Raw genomic sequence first — 12,607 nt, 5'->3', positions numbered from 1 at the left:
TTGATTCGCCAATATCACGGGCATATATGGGTGTACGAAGCAAACAATTATCTGAAAATTTTTCTCAAGATATTTAGTCATGCCTGAGTTAAGTTCTAAGCTTTCTGTATATACCGTTCAAATGATACCTTTGGCAATAATTTTTCTGCGTACAAGAATAAAATAAGCAGATTTGGCTCCATATTTCTCGAAATCGTTATGTTACACATTGGATGAGGCACGAAAATTAAAATTGTTTGTATACAATAACTATTCTTAACCTTATTCTAGATCAATTTAAAGAGTTGTAGTATTTAAAAGTCCAATAGAAAGCTTTTGCATTCAGAAACAAAGTAATAAGCTTTATATTCAACCAATGTCCACGAAGTTATTAGAGATTTAAAATTTACAGTGACTTTAAAATAACAGTAGTTTCCGGTGTTTGCATGCTGTTATTAAAAAGCGTATTGTACGGTTGTTAGTTTGAATAATAAACAACAGGATTTTTTATTTGAAATCTTCAATATCATGAAAGCTTTCCAATTTATTCGATTTACTAAAGCTGCTTGTTTTTATTTTATTATATTATATTGCACTACTTCGGAATATAAAAACTATAAAGTTTTTTGTTCGAATTAGGTTTGAAATCAATCTACTCTTTATAAGCATATTAATATAGCTGTTATTTGTCTATTTACAAAGTGACACCTTATTCTACTTTATTTTATTTTCTGATTCTAATGTCGCGATATAATTAAATGTGATGTAGGTTGATATTATTTAGAGCCAAGATCACAATAATCAAATCATCAGATTTCCAGTTTGTAACTAAGTCTAGACCTCTCGCCACTTTTTATCCGAAATCCTCGTCTAGTTTTTACTGTTCCGACTAAACGAAAAAGCTATTAGTAACGTGAAGTTCCTTGACGTCATTTTCAGGTCTTTCATCTAAAAAGTTAAGGGAAAGAAATTGTTTCCCAGAACGCTCGCGGGACATTCTACGCATACACCGCATGAATACGCTTAAAGTTATCTTCCCCTTTCCAGTACGTGAGAGGCGTTGTAGGAATAGGGAAACCATAAAATTTGAAATTTCTGACATTACGAAAAATAACATTCACAGTTAACGCCTCTTCATATTTTCTGAATATAAACAAGACTAACTCAAGCGTAAAAATTCTAACACATTGTAGAATCAGAATAATCAGACTCGGAGGATCCTTATAGATTACATACATATATACATATTCCGTACCGGATATTAATCATATGGTACGGATGTGCGAATACAGCCAACTTCGTATTCTCCGTCAATCGAAGTAATAATACTATTTTAGTATTTTTGTACCTACTATCCCCTAATTTTACATTGAATGTAGATGCGCAAGCTGTAACTCCGTACCGACGGGTACCTTTTTTATGATGGTCGCAACCGGTTACATCAAAGAAAATATGTTTTTAATTTATTTAATATAAAGCAACATTTACTATTGTTAACGCGGGAATTCAGTGCTTGATCCATTCGTAATAATTGTGATTTTTCTAATAAATGGTATTACGATATCAAAGTATTTTTAAGCAACCCAAGCACACTGAAGAACAACCCAGCTCGAACCGTGTTTTCTATTAGCTCCTATGACCGTTCTAATACCGCATGGACTATGACATCAGATCTTTAACTCCAATAAAATAAAAACGAGAATCATAATAAAACACTAAGCTATGAATAATCGGCCGTGAATGTGCACAATAATAATAATTCTTAAGTTTACTGCTTTTAATTTAAATTCCCTGAGAAATATATATAATTTATTGCATGTCTAAAAGATTTTTTCTGCATCGGCGAGAAATGAGATCTCGAGACAAAAATTGAAACGTAATAATGTAATAATGTAGATAGATATTATACATCATGTACGTAATGATAGTAGCGAGAGAAGGTATTATCATTTATTTATTATCTATATATTAATACGTGAAGCAAAAACTTTGGACCCCTTTTTACGAAAATTGCGCGCACGGAGGAGAACGATATTGCCCTCACTTATAGAGAATACAGAGAAGGAGTGCAGAATGTTAATATTTATTTAAATTATGCATAAAAGTACATTAAATCAATAAAACAACATTAAGCACAATACACACACACACACACACACACATATATGCATACTATTTGTTTATTGTCAAACTTTCCTTACTGCATAAAGTCTGTGGTCAAATTGAGAATAGATTAAATATTGTTTGTCTCTATTATTATTTGTCGAAATGTATTTGTCTTTGTGTAGTCTTAGCGAAATCTGTGATTAAAGAAGTATATAATAAACAGTCTTTGTCAATAGAATCATAATAGTGTACAAACCAGAAAACTTATAATTTCAATTAATTATAATCGATGGTGGGAAGGACCTCATTATTCCGCACGAAATGTTATTTTATATTGATTTTTTTAAGTCGACTTTTTTTTTTTTTTTTGACAGCCTAGTTTGTAACACAAAAAAGGACCAGTCATAATGGTGAACAAACGATTATATGACAAGTATTATTTTTTAGTACAGAATTCAGTATTTTAGTGTCGTGAATATTATAACGGGCAAAGGATCGTTCGTCTTAGACACAAGGCCGAAATGACAATTAAATTAAAAGGCAGAATCCTTCGAAGCAGGAGACATTATTAGGTATAAAAAATAGAACAGACAAAATAGTTCTAAAAACGGAATGTTTGATTATTATTACACGAATATTCTTGAATACTGTTTAAATGAAGAACATTGATTTCTTCAAACTCCTCCCGCGTCACCAATCGCATATTGACAGTAACTTCTCTGGAAAACCAAAAACAGCTATACAAAGGCCCACCAAGATCGAATAGATGGTTTAGGAACGAATAGAGGGCAAACGAATAATAAAATAGAACGAATAAATAGAATAAATAGAAATAATAAAATACTCGTAGGGGCAAACAGACAAATATTTCTTTTTTAAAAAAAATATTTTAGGTAATTCAAGAATTGACAAGGTTGCGGAAAATTTGATATTTTTACCGCAATTATATTGAAGCTACGATGAAAGCTTACATTATCGAATGGACAGCAAAATTAATTAACTGCATACTCGATATGAAGCATAATTGACAGTTGTTGAACTAGACTCAATTCCAAAATCCCTCGCCCAAATTAACAATTCCTGTGAGTTTTGGGAAATTTACAGCAATGTATTCAGTGTTAATTTAAGCCTACATGTCAATACTTTTGTGATACGTTTAAAAATATAGTTATGTACATGTAAGATAATAAACATCCAAATAATAATATACCTGTCGTCACGCGAATGTTTATCCGAATTGAGAAACGAACCACCGAATAAAGGTAATAGTTAGGTCCGGTTTTAATTAGAAGATATATTTAATTTTGCTCATTGATTTCCCTAATTATGAGGATGGTTGTAAAGACTATGGCCAGTCATAAAGCTATAACCCAAGTCATAGTGCATCTTGTTGTATGTAATATCAAACTGACTGGCTAAACATATGACATTAAGAAGATGTAGGTATAGTTTCGATTTATAAAAAATAGTAAACTTTCTATATAAGGTATTCTTCTTCTTCTATATGGTTCCCTCACTGCTGAGGATCGCGACTACATGTGACGTTCTTCCCCTGTGTTCGATCATGGGTGGCATGGACCGCATGGTACAGACTACCACCAAGTGCTTCTCTTACTAGATCTGAACATCTGGCTGGCGTTCTGCCCACGGCGTATTTACCCTCTATGCGACCCGCAATTATGAGCTTCTCTAATTCATGTCTGGGAGACCGCATGATGTGTAAGGTATTTAAGGTATAGAGAGATATATATGTATATAAATTAAAATGAATTGCTGTTAGTTAGCCCCACTAAAACTTGAGAACGGTTGAACCCATTTGGCTAATTTTGGTCTTGAATTATTTGTGAAAGTCCAGAGAAGGTTTAAAAGGTAGATAAATATGAAAATGTTCGGAATTAAATAAAAATAACAATTTTGCGTTCGATGTGTCCACCGTCGGACGGATTCCTTTTGTTTGTTTTAAGTTTTTCTTCTTCTCAATCGTGTCACTCTTGACAGAGGTGTCGTGATCGTCATGTAGTGTTGGAAGGGGCAGACTTGATGTGTCTCATGTCGCGCCATCTCATCTCTCCATCCTTAAGTTTATTTTATACAAAAGCTTAGGTCTTTTATTTATCGATTGAGGCACTACGAAGTCAGCTAGTATAAAATAATTTAAACAAACATTTATTATTGTCATGTTTTTTTTTTTATTTTTTTTTTATTGCTTAGATGGGTGGACGAGCTCACAGCCCACCTGGTGTTAAGTGGTTACTGGAGCCCATAGACATCCACAACGTAAATGCGCCACCCACCTTGAGATACAAGTTCTAAGGTCTCAAGTATAGTTACAACGGCTGCCCCACCCTTCAAACCGAAACGCATTACTGCTTCACGGCAGAAATGAAATCATCAAAGATACCAAAGTGGCTGGACAGAAAATAAGTTGGATGTTCGATTAAAGGCACGTTTACACTGAAATGATTTGCGTTAAGTTCTAACAAGCGACAAGTAAAGTTTCGGCCATAAAGTCACTGTAGTTTCCTTTGTTTATTATCTCTCCGAGCAACAATGTTTGGTGCAGTGTACTACTATGTATTTATTAATGTATTGTACAATGTAATTCGAAGTTACGTGCTCGGCTGATCCAGGCTGCACGGACGCTGTGATACATTGTCTGAAGCAACTGTTTGCCGACACAATATAGGTAAACAATACATACAGACTATACATATACGCTAAACACGAACTACCTACCTTGTCCAGGGCTAATACTTAGATTGCACGTAATTACATTTCTCTCATCTAGTGACCATATTAATTTTGATCAATTAAATTGAGTATTTTTTTCATTATTATTTTTACAGTAGATAAATCTCCGCACACAGCTGGGATGGATTACTTTCGGTAAGCTGACTGAGACACTAAAGAGGGCCTTCGAGCACTGTGTTCTCCTTATGATGGTATATGAGGCTGAGACACTCACAAAGCAAATTATAACCAAAATGCAAGTCACTCGAAGAGCCATGGAGTGGATTATGTTAGGCATTTCTTACGGAATAGGACGAAATCTGTACAAGAACTGATTTAACTGCCATAACCAAGTGATTACTCGAAGAAAATGGAAGTGGGCCGGACACATGGCCTAAAGGATAAGACGTCCGATGCATTCTTGTTGAGCGATGCACCGGTATTCGAATCCCAGGCGGGTACCAATTTTTCTAATGAAATACGTACTTAACAAATGTCCACGGTTGAGTTCCAACGTGATGGAATAACACCGTGTAATAAAAATCAAACCTGCAAAATTATAATTTGCGTAATTACTGGTGGTAGGACCTCTTGTCAGTCCGCAAAGGTAGGTATCACCACCCTACCTATTTCTGCGGTGAAGCAGTAGTGCGTTTCGGTTTGAAGAGTGGGGCAGCCGTTCTAACTATACTGAGACCTTAGAACTCATATTTCAAGGTGGGTGGCGGCATTTATGTTGTACACCAGGTGGGCTATGACATCGTCCACCCATCCATGAAATAAAAATAAAAAAACAAATGCCGTCGCACTGACAATCGATGGGGCACAAAAGTACTCGAGTGGAGACCTCGTACTGGACGTCATACCTTGAGCGGATAACAAATGAGGTGAACCGACGACCTCGTGAAAATAGCTAGTAAGGGCTGGAGGCGAAAGACAAGAGACCCAAACGAATGGAGTGTTTAAGAAGAAACCTCAGCATTGGGTGAACACTAGTTAAAAAAGACAGAAGAGAAGAGTATTGATGTAACTGAATGGGGTATCAAATTTTTAGTAATATGTAGATAATAAAAAATTAAATAGTAAATAAAGTATTAAACGTAAATTTCTAGTTGCGATTATTAATAATTATATTAGTAGTTTCATTGTATTAAAAAGCTCAAATGATGAACAACATATTATTATTATAAATTAAAAGCGCTACGTAAAGGTTTTGTATAAACTTTCATATTCAAATTTGGAAGGACAGTATTGAATACTAATTGAAAATACTTTATCATTTATTGAAGCATCGATGTATTTATCCAAAGGCAGCTTCGTAAAAATTACGATACCCTACGATTCATATTAATCCGAGCCTCTCATATTTACCAATCGTGTTTGTTATGTTGACCAAATGTTTACGCTTTTTTATGTTTCTATGAACGATGTGCAATTTCCCGGAGGGCATTTTTACGTATAAAGAAACACAAACCAATATTGTATTATATATTAAATAATATCTTCGCATCAGATCACAACAATTCATGTTTGATTAGTTTAGAAATATAATTTGCGTAAGGAAATATCGAGAAACACTTCCAGTATTGAATCAGGAAAAATATTTTTATTAATTTATTTCAAGAATACCTATATGATTGTTTAATTTTGTTTGAGGAATTGATTTTCGAATTGGAATAATTGTTACGTATCCATTACGCAAGAAAACTTGTCTTAGAAAATTGTTAAATACCAACACTTATATCATTAACTTCGGTATCCAAAATATTACGATTGCAACCATCCATACATGGCCCCAAGATTGTGAAAATAAACGAAATGGGCAGAAAAAGAATTATTGAGTAGAGATCTCATAAGTTACTATTATTTTCGGCTCCTTCGAGCGCTTCCCGATTATATATATCACACACACACAAATAAAATTTTGTTTTGTTAAGAAAATAAAATATAAATGTATAGTATTAATATAAATAATATAAGCCTCTTTTCTCTGAATAAATTCCATTGCAAATACAATGAAATGCGCGTAGCTGTTGTTGTGAATTCGCATTGTAAACACGCCTGGTAAATATAATTTATTGAAAACTGGGAATAAATTTGACAAATTATAAAAATAATACGTACCTTGTCGAGCGCCATGCTGCCGAATACTGCCACGTTTTTTCTTTCATTTTTACAAGAATAGTTTATTTAAGGTTCATGCAAACTTTGGCCGAGCACATGGCAACCTCCGTTTGGTAGAGAGCACACGAGCGGGGAATAGCCTGGCAGCCAGACCGCTGTCGCGTTACGAACTGAACGCTACGACGATCTTCGCACACTGAATAGGGTGGCTCTCGCACCCTCGTCCCGCGCTGCGTCCACCCTGAGAGCTTCCTCTACGCGGTCCTGACTGCTCCTGACTCCTAATTGTCAACTAACACTCCACCACCGACAAACATTGGCACTAAAAACAAAATAAAAATATGTGGTGTTGTGGGACACCGGATAGGAACGAAGTTCCGTATTATAAAAATATTAATTTTAAGTTCTATTCGAGGTATAAAGTAAATAATTATTCGGGTATACATTTTTTACTGTGATTTTTTTTTGATAAAAAAATGCTACTTTACAAATTTATCAACTTTATTTTATTCACAATGACTTATGAAATATATATAATAAAATATGTTATTTGTTGTACGTCATTACAAAGTTAAGGCGTACACTGTGTGCATTACTAATAAAAATCTTACGTTACGGACGTTTTTTCCCGGTTAGGGTACCCCTCCGCATCGCCCCATAAGGAACTTCGTTCCAAAAGCTCTGCTTTAATTTCTGACCTCTGAATATTTTATTTGGACAATATTATACGAAAACATTAGATTTGCTTTAATTAAGTTAATTTATCACAGTAATTAACTTAGTACATAAGATTATAGCACAACATTATACATAATAAACCATAGAATATTTTACACAAAAAAACAAAGAGGAAGAACATAAACAAAAAAAAACAGTAATTTTATGAATCAAAATATTATACACGCCCACATAATATTTAACTAGAGTATTATTCAGGTCGTCCCCCTGATTTGATGACAATAGGTCCGTTTGTGCTTTGATAATATTTCACTGAACACAAAAAAATGAAATGAAGCTAAAATCTTTCTTACGAGTGACTTCTCTGTAGGTCGGAAACAAAAAACCTTCAGTTTGAGTAGCATCGTATTTTTGTCGGGCAGGTTTTGAATGCTACGTTCAAAACCGGCACCTTCAAGTATTCTTTTTTAGTTCAGAGTATTAATGTGGTAATTTTCTATGGCAGAAATAGACAGCATCATGTTATCCACCCGAAGAGCACTCTGGTACGTATCCTAATTTTTTACCGCGGCATAGTTAATTAACTGCAAATACATTGGGCCCTGCCTATTAATATTTTTGACTCCCACATTTTACAAAACAATAATTTGGACTAAGCATATCAAAACACACAGCGTTCGAAAAAAGGAAACGACTGTGTACAATCTATGTCATTTTAAGTCTATTTCTAAAGAACATTGTCTTATAGTATCCTCTTCGGTTTTCGAGAGTCGTATGTGATTAGACCTATTTTTATGGTTGTTCGTGTCGAATCGTCCGTGACGAAGAAAGCTATAAAGTACTCGAAACGTCGGCAATAATATTATACAATGACAGTAAAAATAGTTTTAACTATGAATATTGTCTTCCTTATTTAATGTGTACTCATGTAATATTTATATGTATATAGTTATACATAGTTAGTTTTGCAAAAAAAAAGTCATACAAATCTCCAAAGCAAATCAATAAAATAGGCAAAATAAATTTTAGAACATCATTTCCCGATGATCAAACAACCAAAATCGACTTCTATATTTTTCACTTTAGCAAAAAAACGACAAAAGAAATGTGATGACAGACGAACAAACCATTACAATAAGTAAACCACACGTGTGAGCGGTTTCTTGGGTGATTTGGCATATTCAATAACGTATCCCAGGTCAAAGGATCGATACTTATTATCACTTTTATTTCGAACAACACGTATTCATTCACAAGAACGGGTTAGTGACATAAATTCTCTTATGTTCCCTCAATATATTATTACAGAAATAAAGTGATCCAGTCATACGCGAAACGTGCAAAGGAGAAACCCCATTTTGGGCCTAAGCGTTACACGAATGGGATATGTACCAAAAAATTCGTCTATTTTGCTTGATTAACCTATTGAAATCTTAGCTTCATTGACAATGGCCAAGTGTAGAAAATAAGTTGAATTCAATTTTTTGTTTTAAACAATCTTTGTAAACATCTGCAACACTTATTTCAATATACATACGTAACTAGCTCCACAAACGTGCGGATTAGAATTAGAGCATGCATAAAATAGGATCGATTTAGTGGAAATCGAGTGTAAAAAATAATTAATACTCTTTTGCTTTAGGATAAATGACTGTTTTTATAGGTATTTTAATCAATGTAAATAGAGTATGGCCATCGAATCGTGACACAACTACTTACAATGGCGGCAATTCAAAATATCTACAACTGACAACATTAAATATAGCATTAAAGGATAGTTTTGCATTTTTATATTAATGTGACTATGCCCTAGAAAAATACAAATGTATCAAATCGTGTTATGTTATCTTTAATGTTGCCAACTGAAGATATTCTGGATTGCCGCTATTTAGTTGTGCCATGTTTGGCCGGCCAGACTATAAACATAATCTCATTGAATAACGTAACGTAAAGCACCAAAATCTTCTAACAAAAATCATTAAAAGAAATAAATAACTGTGCCATTTAGTTATGACACGAAATCATGTCGGCAACTGCAGCAATTCAAAATATTTTCAACTGGCAATCTTAAATATAACATGAAAAGTCGATTTGGTACTTTGAGTTTTTCTATGGTTTGTTACATTAATAATTTTACTGGTGGTAGGATCTCTTGTGAGTCCGCGCCTCCCACCCGCCTATTTTTGCCGTAAAGCAGTAATGCGTTTCGGTTTGAAGGGCGGGGCAGCCGTTGTAACTATATTGAGACCTTAGAACTTATATCTCAAGGTGGGTGGCGCATTTACGTCGTAGATGACTATGGGCTCCAGTAACCACTTAACATCAGGTGGGCTGTGAGCTCGTCGATGGGTATCTAAGCAATAAAAAATAATAATAAAAAAGGCATGAAATAAAATGAAATGAAATGTGATGAGATATTAAGGGAGCACGTAATGATTTATATTTTATATAAAAAAGTTATCATATAAATATAGTTTTTCATATAAAAAAGTTTTCATTAAAATTAAAATAAGACTGACCTAAAGGCGCGCGTTTCGCATTACGTTGTTTTTAATTTTTGGCTTTCGTTCGTTTTCGTAAACAACCTAACACGCGATTTCTCGTAACAGGTTCCATTTTTATTTTAAAGCAAACTGTTGCTGCAACAAGTTTCGTAAAAAATTACTCATCTTTAGTAGGAAACAGCCTCAAAAATATCGTTTTTATTAAAATATCTCGAACAATAAACATAACCTAAAATGTAAACATTGTCTGATTTTACCAATTTGGCCATTGCTGGGAGACCTGAAAATTGGGCTCAAGAAACCTTCTTAGGTATTGTAACTTATGACCAAATTCTAGCACTGTAACGCCAGGCCCAAGTTTGTATGGATTTCGGGTTTGTCCTTTTATGTCTTCTCTGTATTATTGTTCATGATCCTTTAACCTCTGGCCAACACGTCCAACGCCAACACGTATTTGCCACGTCTTCTTCTTTCCACTATCAATACACATTTATTCTATTTCAATTTAATATTCAATACATATTCATTCATCTATATATTAATACGTGAAGCAAAAACTTTGTATCCCTTTGTGCGAAAATTGCGCGGACGGAAGAGTATGAAATTTCCCACACTTATAGAGAATACAGAGAAGGCGTGCACAATGCTAATATTTATTTTAAATAATGTATAAAAGATACATTAAATCAATAAAGAAAACATTACACACACTGCCATGTATTTGACACACACACACATATGTATATATACTCTTTATTTATTGTCAAACTTTAGTTAATGCTTAAAGTCTGTTGTCAAATTGAAAATAAATTAATATTGTTTATCTTTAATATTATTTGTCTATAGTGTGGTCTTGGCGAAATCTGTGATTATAGAGCACTGAAGTATAAAACCTATTATAGAGGTATAATAGTCTTTGACAACTATAATGATGTTCAAACTTATAATTTCAATTAATTATAGTCGAATTTCGACTACTGCGGGACCGCTAGTTCTATCAAATACAGACTGGGGATTCAATCAAATAATATGTCTGATACTTCTTTCACTTTTCATGTAGCTACTCGAACAGCAAGATTAGAAAAGTTTAAAAATGTAATATCTACCGCCAGCCAAAATACAATAAATCGTACCTTGACCAGAGCATAATTTATTACAATAAAATCCAGGGTTATTCTAGGCTTGATTTGGAAAGGTTTAAAATTATCTTAGAGGGCTAGGGCTTGGGCGAGGCCCGCCTCCCTGGCCCCCGCTCGACGACGGTGGGCTTGTGCGTCTCTCACGCGCCCCGTCGCCTCCTTCTACGAGATGGAGCACTCGCAGCAGTCGAGCATCGATGCCACAACACTCGGCAACGACAAGTCGTTTCCTATTTTTGCGACGAGGACACGGCGCCACCCCTCCCATGCGGGGCAGGCGATGAGCGTGTGCTCCGCCGTGTCCAAGTCGCAACCACAATGGTGGCACTCTGCCGTCGGCTCGGCTCCGATCCGGTGCAGGAACTCACCGAAGCAACCATGCCCAGTGAGCACCTGCGTGAGCCGGAAAATGAGGGGTCCTCTGTCACGATTCGCCTCGACGGTCCTACAACCAGCCGAAGGATCGGCCAGCCGCCTGGATGGAAAAGAGCATGCCCTAAGTTTTTTGTTGATTCTTCTCAATGAAAAAAAAACTTCATTCCTAATCAATCATGAGGTTATAAAGTGGGAACGACTAATAAATATATTACTAAAATACGACTAAAATACGTATATTTTTATTTTAGATTAGAATTTTACATTGTCATGACCGACAATCACTTGTGTACAACAACGTCCCTCAAATTAAAAGAAAGTCACCGCCTAGCATTGAGGATTCTTTTGAAACCTCGTTGAAGAAGAAGGGTCATCGTACCCCCTTTCGGGGGCACGGAACGGGCCTCGGGGCAAACCCCACTACCCGGGCTGAAACTCCCTGCCAGATAGAGCAGGGGTGAAATGATGCAGGGAGGACTTGGGAGAGATACGCTGTTCGCTGCGTGTTCGGCGGCAATTTACATCTATATATACTTATATATAATACGATGGGCAGTCTGGTGACGGCTCGATGCCCGCGGCGGTGACACCCCGGCGCCGGCTGCTGTCCTCTGCTTCCTTACAGCTAATTTTTTTTTTTTTTTTTTTCTTTTTTTTTTTTTTTTTTCCCTTACTCACTAACTACACGCTAACTAAAACTAAACTACACTACTATTTACATAAACCAGGACAACAGTCAGCAACCTTGGGGCCCGCTAGTTTGGCGCTCACCCGTTCTGGGCTCCCCAAAAGGGGAAGACCATCGCGGGGAGGGACCGATTTAAACACTCCCCAGACGGGGGAGTGGTCCACCCAACGGGGGTGGGAAATGGGTCCCCCTAAGGGGGCACCCCAACGATGTGGGGGGAAATGAAGAGTGTGGACAGCTCAGTCCCATGGGGGCACTCATTATGAGCACTCCCATATCACTCC

At 35.7% G+C, this 12,607-nt stretch overlaps 1 protein-coding gene across 3 annotated transcripts in view; it reads right to left on the bottom strand.

Annotated features, from left to right (window-relative positions):
- Nucleotides 1–12,607, bottom strand: part of LOC101743131 (insulin-like growth factor-binding protein complex acid labile subunit) — a 72,388-nt gene that overhangs the window by 39,993 nt on the left and 19,788 nt on the right. For 2 of the 3 annotated variants that reach the window (XM_062668903.1, XM_062668892.1), the window contains one exon: nucleotides 6,940–7,261. In XM_062668903.1, coding sequence (XP_062524887.1) covers nucleotides 6,940–6,986 — 47 coding nt within the window. In that variant the 5' untranslated portion in view covers nucleotides 6,987–7,261. Of the gene's footprint in view, nucleotides 1–6,939; nucleotides 9,410–12,607 lie in introns of those variants that run through there. The other variant, XM_012693638.4, reaches the window with a different exon arrangement.

Source organism: Bombyx mori, chromosome 1, assembly GCF_030269925.1.
Source record: "Bombyx mori chromosome 1, ASM3026992v2".
Taxonomy (NCBI): Eukaryota; Metazoa; Arthropoda; class Insecta; order Lepidoptera; family Bombycidae; genus Bombyx; species Bombyx mori.
This window is presented reverse-complemented; position numbering and strand designations above follow the sequence as displayed.